The 16,355-nt window shown below is 45.0% G+C and overlaps 2 protein-coding genes across 2 annotated transcripts; one reads left to right on the forward strand and one right to left on the reverse strand.

The window, feature by feature from the left end:
* Positions 1 to 1,110: 1,110 nt before the first annotated feature.
* LOC145962384 (uncharacterized) lies at positions 1,111 to 6,243 on the reverse strand. The gene has a single exon (XM_083083447.1). The coding sequence runs from the start codon at positions 6,241 to 6,243 to the stop codon at positions 1,111 to 1,113; it is 5,133 nt and encodes a 1,710-aa protein (XP_082939573.1).
* Positions 6,244 to 14,710: 8,467 nt separating this feature from the next.
* On the forward strand, positions 14,711 to 15,748 carry LOC145962385 (uncharacterized; the record flags this gene model as incomplete). The annotated part of the gene is made up of 1 exon (XM_083083448.1): positions 14,711 to 15,748. A coding segment is annotated over one exon (1,038 nt), but the record flags the coding sequence as incomplete, so codon positions are not given.
* Positions 15,749 to 16,355: the final 607 nt, after the last annotated feature.

A 16,355-nucleotide genomic window follows, 5' to 3' on the forward strand; every position in this document is an offset into this window, starting at 1 on the left:
AAGAGCGAGAAAAATGCGTTGTCCAAAGTCGTAAGCGGTCGTGTAATGCGGTTAATTAGCGGTTTGATACAGAGATTGCGAAAGTCCAAGAGAATAAGCGGTCGTTATAAGCGGTTTTACTATGCGGAGCGGTTTTAACTAAGCGGTTTGACAAAAAGTGCGAGACTTCGGCTTGCTCGCGTGCGGTGCCCGTTATAAGGCGAGCGGAATTTTGGGCCCGTTGCGACGTGGCCCAATAAATTTAATTGTTTAGCGGTGACCTCATGGCGCCGCGCGTAATTGGCCGCCGATGAGGTCTGACGTCGGCTTTTTCGCGGTTGCCATGCGCGCAGTCTTTTTAGAACAGCTGATTGGCAATCAGCTGTTCGTGACGTATGGGCGCGCATGCCCGTGCGTCGCGCTGATTTTGTCGACGGTTGACGTTGTTGTTGTCACTGTTTATGACACGCGTTTCTTATGCCCCAAAAAAATTGAAGATAATACGAACGATCGAGTTTTTCTGAAAAATAGATATCTCGAGAAGTTTCTCGACGCCCGTTAAATTCGAATTTGCGAATTTATAACATATTGAAAAATGCGGATTTTACTTGCGAATAATTTTTAAGCGAAATGATATTTCGGTTTTCGAACATCCCGCCCGCCTCGTCAGTACGTGACGAAATTTGCGAATGTGTTCGGGCGCGGGCAGGTGTCGCGAACGGTCCGATTGATGAGTTGGTGATAGTGATCATGAATGGAATGCGTGACGTAGTACAAAGACACGTGTTGTTCAGTTTATTCGTGTCTTTCGCGAGAATAGTATCGTGTGAAGTAAAGAGATTTATACAGTGATGAATGATGAGAAAATGTACAGTGAATTTGTGAATAATCTCGCGAGTGCAGTGAAATGTAAACGTGAACGTGAAATTGTGACGCTGGAGAGAGAACAGAAAAAGAAAAAAGAGACTGATAACGCGGCTCGCGGATCGCGCATAATATCGAATGTGCCTTAATATAATTACATGTGATTAAGCGCGTACGATTCCCGGAATTATGATACCGTGAAACATAATGTGAGTGAATCGTACAATGTGGATGAGACATGAAAGAAAGTTCGGGTTTCGTAAGAGCTCACGAATCCGAGTGCGTTGGAGATGCTGCAGTGTCAGTTCCTGGCAAGAGGATGATCTTCGCGAGTGGCCGAACGAACTCCGAGGATGCTGTGCGCACGGTGACCACGCGTGTTACGCCGTCGTCTCCCGGGTGCAGTGCCGTGATTCGGGCGAGTGGCCACCGGGTTGGAGGTGTTGTCTCCGCCCGCAGGAGGCACAGGTCGCCGACGCTTGGGCCGGTCTCGCTCCTCTGCCATTTCGGTCTGTAAGCCAGCGTCTGGAGATATTCGCGCGACCACCGTTCCCAAAAGTGATCGCGCATTTTTTGAAGAAGCTGCCATCGTGACAGCGTGTTATCTCTCTCGGTGGCAAGCGACGGCTCGGGGACGGCCAGAAAGGGAGCTCCGATCAGGAAGTGACCGGGTGTGAGTGCCACCAAGTCGTCAGGATCGTCGGTCAGTGGTTGAAGCGGGCGCGAATTGAGGCACGCCTCCACCTGTGTGAGAAGAGTCGTCATCTCCTCAAAGGTGAGCGTTGCCTCGCCGATGACCCTTCGAAGGTGATGTTTCGTAGACTTGACGGCTGCCTCCCAAAGTCCGCCAAAGTGAGGAGCTGCGGGCGGATTAAACCGCCACCTTATGCCGTCTGAAGCTGCTGCCTGTGCGATGCGACGGCCGTCGGCAGTTGAGGCGCGAAACATTTCTCGGAGTTCTCGGCTTGCTCCGATGAAGTTAGTGCCGCAGTCCGAGAACACCTCGTGGCAGAGTCCCCGTCTGGAAACGAAGCGACGGAAGGCAGCCAGGAACGCCTCAGCCGTGTAGTCGGAGACCACTTCTAGATGAACTGCCTTGGAGCTAAGGCAGACAAAGACAGAGATAAAACCTTTGTTTGCTCGATGGCCTCGTCCCTTGCTGGTCCGGATGAGGATCGGACCGGCGTAGTCCACCCCGGTACGTAGGAATGGACGCGCTGGAGTCACTCGCTCCTGAGGAAGGTTGCCCATCAGTGGCTGCGGTACAGTGGCTCGCCATCGCGTACACACGATGCATCGATGGATCTGGCGCTTGACTATGGCTCTTCCTCGCGGGATCCAGAATCGTTGGCGGAGCAACCCGAGGGTGAGCTGCACTCCGCCGTGTAGTGTTCTGCGGTGGCAGGAATCCACCAGGAGCCTTGTCATCCAGGAGTCCGGCGGAACGATGATCGGGTGCCGTTCATCGTGAGACAGGATGGCGTGTTTGAGTCGGCCTCCGACGCGCATTACGCCGCTGTCGTCAAGGCGAGGACTCAGCCTGGTGACCGAGCTGCGTGGTGGCAATGCACGTTCCTTGCTCAGTGATGAGACTTCAGTGTGGTAGTGCAGTGCTTGTGATGTTCGAACCCATCGCAGAAGTGCGTCTTCGATCTCGTGTGGCTCGAGATTGTGTGCGGTGTCAACGGAGTTGTGCGTCCTCTTGACGGTTTTTTGACGCCATCGCAGACACCAAGCCGTCACCCTGAGCAGCCGGTGCAGCGAAGAAAAGCGGAGAAGAACGTCTGGCTCAGTAACGGCCTTGCCGACGGCGTTGAGCGAGCTGACGGCTCGTTGCTCTGGCAGTTCCACGTCTGGCAAGACGTAATCGTTGCTTGGCCAAAGTGCCTTGCTTCCCAGCAGCCAGGATGGTCCCGTCCACCATAGTGGATGACTAACCATGTCACTTGGCTGGACTCCTCGGGAGGCGCAGTCGGCAGGATTGTCTCGTCCCGGCACGTGGCGCCATTGAGCCTCGGGTAGCTGGACCTGGATTTGCGACACTCTGTTGGCCACGTAGGTCTTCCAGCGGGAGGCGTGTCCTTGTATCCAGTGCAGCGTTACCCTGGAGTCAGACCACAGGAAGACCGGTGCTGTGGACAAATCTAGCAGAGTGCGTGTGTGAAGAGTGAGGTTCGTTAGTAGGGTGGCCGCGCACAACTCGAGTCGCGGCAATGACACTGGCTTCACCGGAGCGACCTTGCCCTTGGCAGCCAGCAAGTGAAGTGCGGTGTCATCTTCAGTGGTGGAGCGGAGGTACACCACCGCGGCGTATCCTCGCTCCGAGGCGTCGGCGAACCCGTGGAGTTCGATCCGTGCGTGCGGTCCGTCGCTGCCCAACCAGCGAGAGACCCTGATCTCGTTCAGCCGCGGAAGGTCAGTGAGAAGATTCCTCCAGGACAGGGCGTCTGCTGACGGAAGAGGAGCGTCCCAGTCCAACTTCTTCAACCAGGCGGACTGAATTAGGATTTTGGCTCGCATTGTTACTGGAGTGAGCCACCCTAGTGGATCGAACAATCGTGCGGTTTCGGACAGGACGCGTCTTTTTGTGAGTTCCGTGAAGTGACGCGCCTGTACCGAGAAAGTGAAGTGATCACTGGCCGGGTGCCAGTGAAGACCCAGTGTCGCGTGGCTTTCGTGAGACCACGAGTGCGGTGAGCTGGGGAGCCAGTGTTCGTGCGGGACTCCATCCAGAATGCTGGTGTTGTTGGCTGCCCACTTCCGAAGTGGAAACCCGTCCGCCGTGCAGAGACTGCGTAGCTCCCGCTGCAATGTGGTGGCCTCCGGGATGGTGCACGCTCCGGTGAGGATGTCGTCCACGTAAGTATCGCGGCGCAGCGCGACAGCTCCACGCGGATATCGCAGACCCTCGTCGTCGGCGAGCTGGCGTAAGGTCCGTATGGCGAGAAATGGCGCGCAAGCCAAGCCATACGTGACCGTTCGTAGGCGGTATTCACGGACGTCGTCGGCGGTACGGTGCCGCCAGAGAATCCGTTGACAGTCGCGGTCCTCCGGGTGGATGAGGATTTGGCGGTACATTTTCTCCATGTCCGTTACGAAGACATGGCGGTGCCAGCGCCAACGGAGGAGCACGTCGGCAAGAACTGGCAGGAGGTTGGCGCCCGTCAGCAGATTAGCGTTGAGAGAGGTGCCCGAGGTCGTGAGCTGTGAGCCGTTGAACACGACCCTGAGCTTTGTCGTTGTGCTCGTTTCCCGCAGCACTCCGTGATGCGGTAGGTAGCACTTAGCGGTGCCTTCTTGTTCGGATGAGGTGTTGATTGTCTCCATGTGTTGCAGGTCTTCATACTCCTGCATGAAGCTGCGGTAAAGATCGCCGAATCGAGCGTCCTTGGAGCAGCGGCGCTCCATGGCGTTGAGCAGACGTTCGGCCGGCTTGCGGGTCTCGGTGAGAGAGGGCGGTGCTCCAGCGAACGGCAGTCTCACAACGTACCGTCCGGTGCTGGTGCGTGCGTGCTCGCGGGTGAAGAGGTCTTCGCACCTCTTCTCTTCGGCGGTGAGAGCGACGGGAGCGGCAGGCTCTCTTTCCTGCTCCCAAAATAGCTGCACCAGGTCGTTTAGGTGGTGATCGACCGAACATTGGTGGGTATTTTGGTTGCCTTGGGTCGTAGCCCTGTTACCTCCTGACAGGATCCAGCCGAGTGAGGTTTGCTGCGCGATGGGCTCGTCCCTGCGCCCCTTGCGAAGACCGTCTTGAAGAATGGCGGAGTACACGTCCGCGCCGAGCAGTAACTCGATGGGATCTCGGTCGAGGTACTGCGGGTCCGCCAGAGAAAGACCGCGAATGTGTGGCCAGGTGATGGTACTTCTCACGATGGGACCCTGGTATGTCGATAGGCGCGGAAGGACGTACGCCATGACTGGAAGCGTGGCCCCTGTCACTCCAGAGGCGAGGCTTAGAGATAGCCTTCCGCGAGTAGCTCCGGATGCTCCTCCAACCCCGGCGATGATCATCGAGGATCGGATCCGCGGCAGACGCAAGCGTTGCGCCAAGGTCTCGGAGACCAGAGAGACTTCCGATCCCTGGTCGATCAGCGCGCGAACGTCTTGAGGCCTCCCCAGGTGATCCGTAACAGTGACGCGTGCGGTGGCGAGGAGGATCGCCTTGCGGTCTGACGCGACTCGTTTGGCCGACAATGAGCTCGCTCCGTCGGCTGGTGCGTATGCGTCGTGGAGTAGCGTATGGTGTCGTGACTTGCACGTGAAGCAAGTCTTCACCGACTGACACTTGGCGAGGAAGTGATTGCCAAGGCAGTTGAAGCACAGTCTGTTTGCTTCTACGAAGTTCTTTCTGTCGCTCGCGGTTTTCGACTTGAATTCCGTGCATTGCATAAGGGAGTGCTTGCCCTTGCATGCTGCGCACGTCGAGGAGTCGGATGTGCGCTTCACGAAATGCGATTTCGCGGATTTGGATGGTCCTCCGGATTTCGCAACGGAGTTCGGATGCACGGCGTTGAGTGTGAGGATCTGCTCGGACATGAAACCCATCAGGACGGCATTACTCGGCGGATCGACGGAACCGCGTATGGAGGACTCCCATTCCATCCGAGTTTGCGGATCGAATCGATCGACGAGCAGGTGATTGAAAAGGTCCATCCCGTGCATGGCAATGGGCCTATCGATGCTCTCCTGAGCGTTGATGGCAGTCGTGGCGGCGTTATAAAGGCGACTTAGCTCGTCGGCGGTTGCGGCTTTCATTTTTGGCACGGCGGTATAAGCGGCGAAGTTGGCGCGAATGAGTTCCCGTTTGTTTTCGTAATGCGAGCTCAAAATCGTCCACGCCCGCTCATAATTGCCCCCGACAATCGGTAATGACCGGATTAATTTTTCCGCAGGACCTTGTAAGCTGGTACGGAGGTAGTGGAGCTTTTCCACGTTAGAGATAGACGGATTGTCTCCTATAATGGACAGGAAGATGTCGCGAAACGCTGGCCAGTCTCCGTACGCGCCAGAGAACGTCTGGAGCTTTATCCGCGGCAACGATGTCTTGAGCGCGTGCTCCTGGTAAGCCTCGGTCTTCGGCACGCTGGGCGGCTCGCTTTTGAGTTTGTTCGCGTATCCGACTAACGTGCTCCGCTGTGTCACGTAAGTTGACTCCGCAATGTCAATAAAATCAGCTTTTGCGTACTCACTGTCGAGATATTTCTCTTTCAGCGCAGTCCTGATGAGTTCATGCTGAGCCTCGAACTTGTTCCACAGCGTCTCGAGGAGGTGGAGGCGAGCTTGGATGGCTTCGGCGGTGATGTTTGAGACGCCTATCTTGCGCAGATTGTCCACGGAGCGAGACATTCGCCCGTGGACATCATTCTGCGCCTCCAGCAACGCCTTCAAATCGGCACTCATCTTCACTAATTGTCTTTCTGTTCAGGTTCGCGCACTGGACGACACACGTGAATTTCACCCACGAACTGCGGAAGCGGATGTTAATCCGGCTCGAAGGACCAGAAATATTCGCGAGCGAATCCGACAGTGCGTTGATAGGACCGGAAGGTCGTAAAGCGAAAAAAGTGCGCCTCGTTCACACAAAAGACTGACGTTTATTGGAGTCAAGATTAAAAGACAAGAGTTTAGTGCAGTGATTTCGATTAGCGAAACAGCGGTGTAACAAAGTGAGCGCGGTTTCGCGAGCGGTATCGCGAGCGGTGTAGAGACACAAGAGCGAGAAAAATGCGTTGTTCAAAGTCGTAAGCGGTCGTGTAATGCGGTTAATCAGCGGTTTGATACAGAGATTGCGAAAGTCCAAGAGAATAAGCGGTCGTTATAAGCGGTTTTACTATGCGGAGCGGTTTTAACTAAGCGGTTTGACAAAAAGTGCGAGACTTCGGCTTGCTCGCGTGCGGTGCCCGTTATAAGGCGAGCGGAATTTTGGGCCCGTTGCGACGTGGCCCAATAAATTTAATTGTTTAGCGGTGACCTCATGGCGCCGCGCGTAATTGGCCGCCGATGAGGTCTGACGTCGGCTTTTTCGCGGTTGCCATGCGCGCAGTCTTTTTAGAACAGCTGATTGGCAATCAGCTGTTCGTGACGTATGGGCGCGCATGCCCGTGCGTCGCGCTGATTTTGTCGACGGTTGACGTTGTTGTTGTCACTGTTTATGACACGCGTTTCTTATGCCCCAAAAAAATTGAAGATAATACGAACGATCGAGTTTTTCTGAAAAATAGATATCTCGAGAAGTTTCTCGACGCCCGTTAAATTCGAATTTGCGAATTTATAACATATTGAAAAATGCGGATTTTACTTGCGAATAATTTTTAAGCGAAATGATATTTCGGTTTTCGAACACCAGGATTTCCTAATTTTTTGAAATTCTTCAAAAAATTATGAAGAAATAAAAAACATGACAGCTAAAGTCTGGCATAAATTATTCTTGGAAGCGCTTCAAACTCATGGTTGAGAGAGTAAGCATTTTTGTAAAATTACCTTTTGTAATTTAGATGTTGAATAATAAATTACAATTTGATTTAACTTGCCTCTTTTTAAAATAATTAAAATTTTTCACAAAAACGTGATTTAAAAAGATGTTTTGGTTAAAAATTATTTTATATTATAAATGTGTGTGTGTTTGTGTGTGTGTGTGTGTGTGTATATATGTATGTATATGCATTTATATTTTAAAAACAGTATTTACAACAATATATTTAAAAAACAAATTAAATATATTTACATAAATTTAGAATTATTATAACACGAAACATATACATATACACACAGATTACATATGACATATATATATATATATATATATATATATATATACAGGGTGATTCTGAACAAACGTTTGTCTTTAAAATATCAAATTCTTGAATGAATTCTAAGACGATTTTTCCTCTTGCAAAATTTTGTCCGGAGCTTAGTTTTTATACTATAAAGGAAAATAGTTAACTACTTACGGAACGAGTACAAGAGGTAGGCAGGGACGGCGCGATATAGGCTATTACGTGGGGCACTCGCCGCGATCAGCTGATTGCTATACGCGATGACTGTAACAATCAGTGTGTGTACGCACACACACACACACACACACACACATTGATTGTTACAGTCATCGCGTATAGCAATCAGCTGATCGCGGCGAGCGCCCCACGTAATCGCCTATATCGCGCCGTCCTTGCCTACCTCTTGTACTCGTTCCGTAAGTAGTTAACTATTTTCCTTTATAGTTTAAAAACTAAGCTCCGGGCAAAATTTTGCAAGAGGAAAAATCGTCTTAGAATTCATTCAAGAATTTGATATTTTAAAGACAAACGTTTGTTCAGAATCACCCTGTATATAGAACATATATGTATAATTAACAGATGGATAGACATAGAAGAATAAAAAGAGAAATATGAAAAGAAAGGAAATGCACGAGTATCCGTATCCTATATAAGCACACATTATTCCTAGAATATTGCATAAATATTACTGTTAATAATAGGTATGCAATATTCTAGAAATATTATGTCTTATAGAGTATATTTTATTATTCGCGTATTGGATTTCACAAAAGAAAACTGAAGAAAATGTTTTTATTTTGTTATGTCATTGTTCAATAATGCTAAATGCGAAAGATTAATCAATATATTGTTTTATATTTTTATAGACATTCCCAGACACACAGATACACTCTCTCTCTCTCTCTCTCCATTCTCTTTGATAATCTTTGTCTATACATTTGTTATATACATGTGTGTAATAAATAGATATGTAATCTGTGCGTGTTGTACATAACCATAATTATGACAAAAAAGTACTAACCTTGTAAACCATTTTCCTTTTGTAGAAAGTCGGCGAGCATACAAAGCTAAACGTTTAGCATTGTATTCCACTACCATTGTATAAAAATTAATATACACTAGAAATACTAAATATATATGTAACTTTCGTTACTTTCGGTTAAAAACGTCACTCGTAACGATCGACTCTTTTCCCGCGCTGCCTTGTTCTTACGCGTAAGTACGGCGCGACAACGAGTACTATCCGCGCAGTAAATGTATTGCAGCATGATTCCGCGGTATATACTATAGAAAATATAAATTTTATATTTTTTACTTTTTCGAATTGAAAATGATTGCAATAGACTAATGAGATTTTTTCAATTAAAATGGCACCATACACGACATAAATCGGATCATTTTTAATTACATATTTAATAAAAATTTAATAATGGATTTGATTAAAAATGATCCGATTTATGTCGTGTTTGATGTCATTTTAATCGCAAAAATCTCATCAATCCATTGCAATTATTTTCAAATCGAAGAAATGTTAAATAAATATTTTAATTTATATGATATTTAAATCCATAACAGTTGTTATAGATAAGGGAAGGTCTCCGATTTCAAGCGAGAACGAGAACAAGTAAGGAGCAAGCGAGATGACGAGTCATGATAGAGTGCCGAAGACCGGCTCGCCAAGCTCGTTTTCTCTTATCTTCATACGTATATGTGTCATCTTATTATGGAAAATAAAATTTTTGTATTTCGCATTTTATCGATTTGAAAATAATTGCAATGGGTTGATGAGATTTTTGTGATTAAAATGACATCAAACACGACATAAATCGGATTACTTTTAATCAAATCCATTATTAAATTTTAATTAAATATTTAATTAAAAATGATCCGATTTATGTCGTGTTTGGTGTCATTGTAATCGGAAAATTGTCATTAATTCATTACAATTATTTTAAATATATAAAATTAAAACTGTAGAAAAATAAAAATTTTAATTTTTTACGACCAAGCGCCGCGACTATCAGATAAGATAAGCTCTTTCAGTTTTTCTTCGAGCTTGCTGGAGAAAAAAGAACGTTGATCAAGTTACGTTTGTGTGACACTAATACAAGAGTTATTGAGCGTCGCACGAGTCTTACAATAAACAAATAAAAACGGTCAACAACTGTTCACGTGCGCTCAACGCTTTCGGCCCGAGCGCGCGTGCTGTGTGCTGTCTGGCAGTCGTTATTCGTCTTCGAACCGTGATCGAGAGAGCTTCCGAGAGTTATTCTGTTAGAGCAAGAAGCGAAGAACAATGGGTAGATGTAAGTACTTCTATTCTCAAATAATAATATAAAGAGTTGATGAATATGTTAAAATTTATGAACCGTGTCTATAATATGTGGTGCATAAATTACAACCGATTCATCTATTCTGATTTATATAATAATTTCTTTCTTTCTCTTTTTCTCCATTGCTGTCTCTCTTTCTCTCTCTCTCTTTCTCTCTCCCCCTCTCATTTGCTTTTTCACAAATTTCCTGTGTAAAATTAATAGATATACATATATATTTATTTTCAGCGAAAAGCGAGGGAAGTGTACCCGCTGCAGGGTACGGGAGACCGGGGCGACCGAAAGCTTTCACGATGCCGGCGGCGGTGGCGAGAACGCCGACGGCGGTGGCGACGACGCCGACGACGGCGGTGACGACGACGCCGATGGCAACGGCGATGATGCCACCGCCATTGCCATTGGCGATGGATGATAAAAAAACGAAGCCGTGGCCGGGACCAGAATATGAGAAAGGTTAGTAATTAAAAGTTTTACATATATACACACACACACGCGCGCGCGCGCGCGCGCGCGCTCGTGCGTGTGTAAATTATAAATAAAAATATTCTCTCTCTCTCTCTTTCTCTTTCTTTCTTTGAGATAAGGTAAAAACAGATAAACATGGAAGTACTTCTATGTTTACCTCTGTTTCTTCTTTACTTCAACGAAACGAATCACGATCGGCAGTGTACCTTTATTTATATCCTATGTGTGTGTGCGTGTGCGTGTGTATCCTGTTTGACACTGGTAATGGCGTGTACAATTTATTTGATGTGGTATATACTTTATTTCTTTCTTACTTTAACTATATATATATATATATATATATATATATATATATATATAGATAGATAGATAGATAGATAGATAGATAGATAGATAGATAGTTAGGTAGTCATATAGATAGTTATATAGTTAGATAGTATAATAGATAGTTTTATATATATATATATATATATATATATATATATATATATATATTAAAATATCTATTATACTATCTAACTATATAACTACTACTATATAACTATCTATATGATTACCTAACTATATATATATATATATATATATATTTTTTTATATAAAAGAAAATGTAATCTATATATATATATATATATATATATATAGATTACATTTTCTTTTATTTTCAACAAGACATAATACATGTAACCACATTTGTATGTGTATAAATATATTATTATTATTATGCTTTTCACTTTTTGAAGAATGATATCTATATGTATTGTTTTTATTTTTTTTAGCGTATCAATGAGGCGGTGAGGCGTGCCGTTAATAAAGAAAAAAAACGCGGGCATTATTCATATATGCCTCCTCCGCACTCAAGATATGTGTCCATATCTGCGGCACACGCAGGATACGTGCTCACGCCTCCTCCGCATTCAGGATATGTGCCCAATCCTTCGGCACACGCAGGATATGTGCCCAATTCTCCGGCACACGTAGGATATGTGTCCACGGCTCCGGCACACGCAGGATATGTTTCTCCGGCGCACGCAGGATATGTGTCCACGGCTCCGGCACACGCAGGATATGTGTCCACGGCTCCGGCACACGCAGGATATGTTTCTCCGGCACACGTTGCATATGTCTCCGCGCCTCCGACACACACAACATAAGTAGGTATACAAGGCGGGTTCTAACCCAGGTTCTCTCAGGGGGGGGGTGAGGCGCGAGGGGATCTCAGCGGCGCGGGGAATGACGTCACGCAGGATGGGGGGGGATTTCGGTGGGCGCGGGGAAATGACGTCACGTAGGATGGAGGGGGTTTTCGGTGACGCGGGGGAATGACGTCACGCGGGACGGAGGGGATTTCGGTGGCGGGAGATGCTTGTGTGTGTGTGTGTGTGTGTGTACTTAATATTAAAATTATATAAAATTTAAAAATTAATAAAATAGAAATAAAAAATGATGAATATAAAATAATGCGGACGGTGCGCCGGGCTGTAAGGGGGAGGCAGCTCCTGAAACAGGAAAAACGCTACATTAATTTTATCTTAATTATAAATAAAAAACTAATTTAATCTTAATAATTAATAACAAAAATTTTAAAAAGAAATATGTACCTTAGCCCCCTGGAGCTGCAAAGCGCTGCCAGTATTCCTGTAACCGTCTTCTTTCTTCCTCCCGTCTCATTTCCTCCCATCTTCTTACCACCTCCCATATTTCATCCTCCTCCTCAAATTCTTCCTCAGATCCATCCGAATTGTCCATATTATCGTTATCGATTTCCTCCCGTATTCTTCTTCTTTCTTCGTATTGTGCATTTATTATATCCTATATTTCATCAAATAGATCTTCCATTCCGAAGAGCCGCAGTAGGTTAAAGATGTAATATTTCCAATTGATCTCGTCTTCTTGGCGACTCTCCGGGGTGTCACCCCATTCCTCCGCGAGATCATGTCGCGCGTTCCACCGTTCCGTCCGCACGCTGCATCGATGCTCGATATTCATAAAACCAGGAATTTCGACATCATCGGGGAACTATAAAATAATATATTAAAAATACACATACACATACGCACAATTTTTTTTCACAAAAACACTACCTACCTTCCAGACGAATGCCACTTTTAATATTACAAAAAATAAGAGGTCTATGAAACTCCTCTTCCAAAACGAATAATTAATAATACAATCCATTTTATGCAGCGTAAGGAATAATCGCACACACGGAAAAAGAAATGCCACAGTTAAACTCGCTGACGCTCTCCTCTCGGACAATACACGACTCAGATCGAAATCGAATGTTACTCTCCGCTGTAGGAATTATAAAGGTCTCAAAACTCGAAGGGTTACACTAGTGTACGAATATTTTTTACACCTACTGTATATATTAACCATTAGTGATCCTTTCATGGTCTTTCTCTACGCTCGGTATAAACAATATGAACAGTATTCCTATGAAGAGAAATGGATCTTGGAACCTTCTTTTTTTTGTTTTTTGTTTATGATACCGATGTTCGACTGCTTTGTGCCCTTGCCGCGCGTGTGAGAGAGAACGATAAGAGTGCGAAAAGAACGCGTACGAGAGAGAACGATAGCGAGACTTATAATTAGTACGAGAGCGCACAAAGGATTGGAGCGCAAGGGAAAGGCGTGTAAATAATTGCAATTTTTTTTGTTACAATTAAAAATATATATAATTTATTTAAATGTGTGAGTTTAATAATTAAAATTTAATAAAAAAGTATACAATATAAAAGAAAAATAATAATATATAAAATAGGCCGTCGGGCTATGTTGGGGAAGCCGTTTCTGAAAACAGAAGAAAACATATGCATTTCATTAGTTTAAATTATTTAATAATTTATTTTAAGATACTTTTGATATATAATAAATTAAAAGATACTTACAATGTTATCCATGACTCATCTATTTTAATTTGTGCAAATAGGGCACATGTTGCAGGGCAATATTTGATTCAAACATTTTTTGCACTCTTTGCATGACATATTATCCATATTGCCACAAGCTATGATTCTATGTTCCCGAACAGATCTAGTTTCTAGAAACAGATACGATAGTCTAAGAAAGCATTCGGTACAATATTTCGATCCATTTTCCATATAGTAATAGGAAATGCAACATATCTTTGTTGCTTCGTCTAATGTTATTATTTCAGGTAAGCTTAAATTTCGCTGTTTCTTTTGTAACAGTTCCTCAACAATATCGTCACTATTGTCACTATCGTAATCACTGTCCTCCAAAGGTTCTATTTCTATATCAGACCCATCCTCGTCTGATGATTCATGGAGATCAACAATATCCGTTAGATTATCATCTTCCATCTCTCTCCTCTCTCTCTCTCTCTCTTCTCTCTCTATCTCCATCCTCTCCGCCACAACTGGATCCATCCAATAATCGTAATCATCATCCGTATCATCGTCGATGATAATTACGTTTTCTTCAGCCATTGCACAAGACCACCGAAACACAGAAGAGCAACGAAAGAAATGATACTCTAGTGCAGCAGATTCCTCTTCATTATATATTTTTAACATAAACAATATAAACACCAGTATTCCTTTGAAGAGGATTGGATCTTAGGACCCTTTTTTTTCATTTTTTTTGCCGATGTTCGACTGCTTTGTACCTTCGCTTCCCACATTCAAAAGATGAGAAAGGATTAGACGAAATATATAAGGAGGAGGATTGAAACATATCAAATCATAGTACGGAGGCGCGGGGCGGGGAACGCTTGGGGACGTGTTGGATGTTTTTTATCGCAAGTATAAACAATATTATATAAGCCGATGTCTGACTGGTAAACAGCGGTATTTGAAGAGGATTGGATATTAGGGCCGACCCAGAATTATTTTCCATATTTTTTCTAGGAAGAATTGCAACGTATCAGCGCCGATGTTCGGCTGCTTTGTGCCCTTGCCGCGTGTGTGAGAGAGAACGAATTCTTTCTGAGATGTAAATAAATGATTATTATGATACACCATACTTATTTATTTTACACAAAGATAAAAAGGTTTAGACGAAATACAGGGAGGATTGAAGCGCATCAAGTCACAGTACGTGATTTGAACGCGCATCGGTTGTCAGAGTATAGCGATGTTCTGTTAGAAAGATTTTTGCACGATTATGCAATGTATGTGTGCAAGTGCTTCATAGAAAACTGTGACATAGTGTGTTAAAAGTGTGAAAAAGACAGGAAAAAAAATGGAAAACATCGAACAGACTGAACGCGACCTGGTGGAGCGATCCAACCAAATTGCCACCTTGGGCGAATATTTTGCATGGCTATAACAATGCAACGAGTACATCGAGTTGCTGGAAGAGCAAAGTCGGATCAAACGACCACGATTATCGATCGGGAATCGACAATCGCTGATTACTCGGATCGCGCGACTCGAAGGTGCAAAGATTCAATTGCAGAGACAGTTTATGCCCAGTGATGGTAATTACAGTGGCGACAATAACGCGGGTGCCGGATGTAGCGCGCATCAAAATGAACTTGTGTGGCGCGAGATTGATACGGCGTTCGACAATCGTGTATTGACTGGTGCGGTGATAAACTATAATCACATCGAACCTCGTCAATTTCTCGAGGACGCCAAAGACATTGTGCTAGAACATGTGAAAAACATTATGAAAAAACACTATAATGTGAAAGTGAACACCATATTCAACGGCGAGTTCGTGGCCGGAGATAAACGCGCTAACAAAAGTATTAATACGAGAAACTGTGAACTCTTTCGCATGTCCGATTTACGCGAGTGGTACGAACGGTGCGTTATCGAACCCACCCTAGCGTCTCTGGAAGAATTTCAAGAACGCGATAGCGGGTGGGCTTTGTCGCGAATACTAAATTTAACTGTAAATATAAATAAGTATAATCCTATGCGCGCGGGATGTCACATCAAATTACCGCGGGAGATTATGATGAAAAGAGCGGTGATTAACGTGCAATCAAAGGACAATGCGTGTTTCGCGTGGGCAGTGGTCGCCGCACTATACCCCGCCGAAAGAAAGGCGAAACGAGAATCATCGTACCCGCATTACGCGACAGTGCTGAATCTCCGGGACATTGAGTTTCCAGTGACTGTGAACCAAATAAAAAATTTTGAACTTGTTAATGACATTTCTATAAATGTGTACAGCATCGAAGAGAAGAACAGCATTGTTCCGATACGTCTTTCGCAGCAGAAGCGGGACAAGCATGTGAATCTGCTATACGTGGAAGACGGCAACAACGTCGGGCATTTTGCGTGGATTAAGAATTTATCCCGGCTCGTGAGCTCGCAACTGAGCAAACACAAGAATCAAAAATATATCTGCGATCGGTAAGTTTAATTGATATAATTCAAATAATTATAGGTCATACACTTTGTTATATAAATCTTAATTAAAATTTTTCTTTCTTTTACAGATGCCTGCATTATTTTAGTTCCGACGACAAGTTGCAGTCGCATACGGTCGAATGCCGTGAGATGAATGGTTGTGCTATCCGGTTACCGAGCGATAAGGACAAGTGGCTCGAGTTCAACAACTTTAATCGGAAGGAGCGGTTTCCATTTGTGGTCTACGCTGACTTGGAATGTGTTCTGGCCAAGACGGAAGAAGAGAAAGACGCATATCTACACCATCGGGTATTTAGTTTAGCCTATTATGTACATTGTTCGTGCGACGAATCTTTATCGGCGTATCATTCGCGTCGTAGCGCCGATTGTATAGCATGGTTCGTTGAAGACCTCAAAAATTTAGCGTTACGTGTAAAAAATGTTTTAAAAACAAATGTCCCCATGGTAGATTTAACACCTGAGGAGTGGGAGAAATTCCATAGCGCCACTCAATGTCATTTATGCGAAAAACCGTTCGCGGAAGACGATACACGCGTTCGTGATCATTGCCATCTGACCGGGCGGTACAGAGGTCCAGCACACTCAAATTGCAA

Source organism: Camponotus vicinus, unplaced genomic scaffold (assembly GCF_025532165.1).
Source record: "Camponotus vicinus isolate PSW18456_S1 unplaced genomic scaffold, iyCamVici1.0 SCAF_12, whole genome shotgun sequence".
NCBI classification, from domain to species: Eukaryota; Metazoa; Arthropoda; class Insecta; order Hymenoptera; family Formicidae; genus Camponotus; species Camponotus vicinus.

Bases quoted from the DNA above. Each gene is read 5' to 3' on its own strand.
- LOC145962384 (XM_083083447.1), bottom strand. From the start codon at position 6,243: ATGAGTGCCGATTTGAAGGCGTTGCTGGAGGCGCAGAATGATGTCCAC.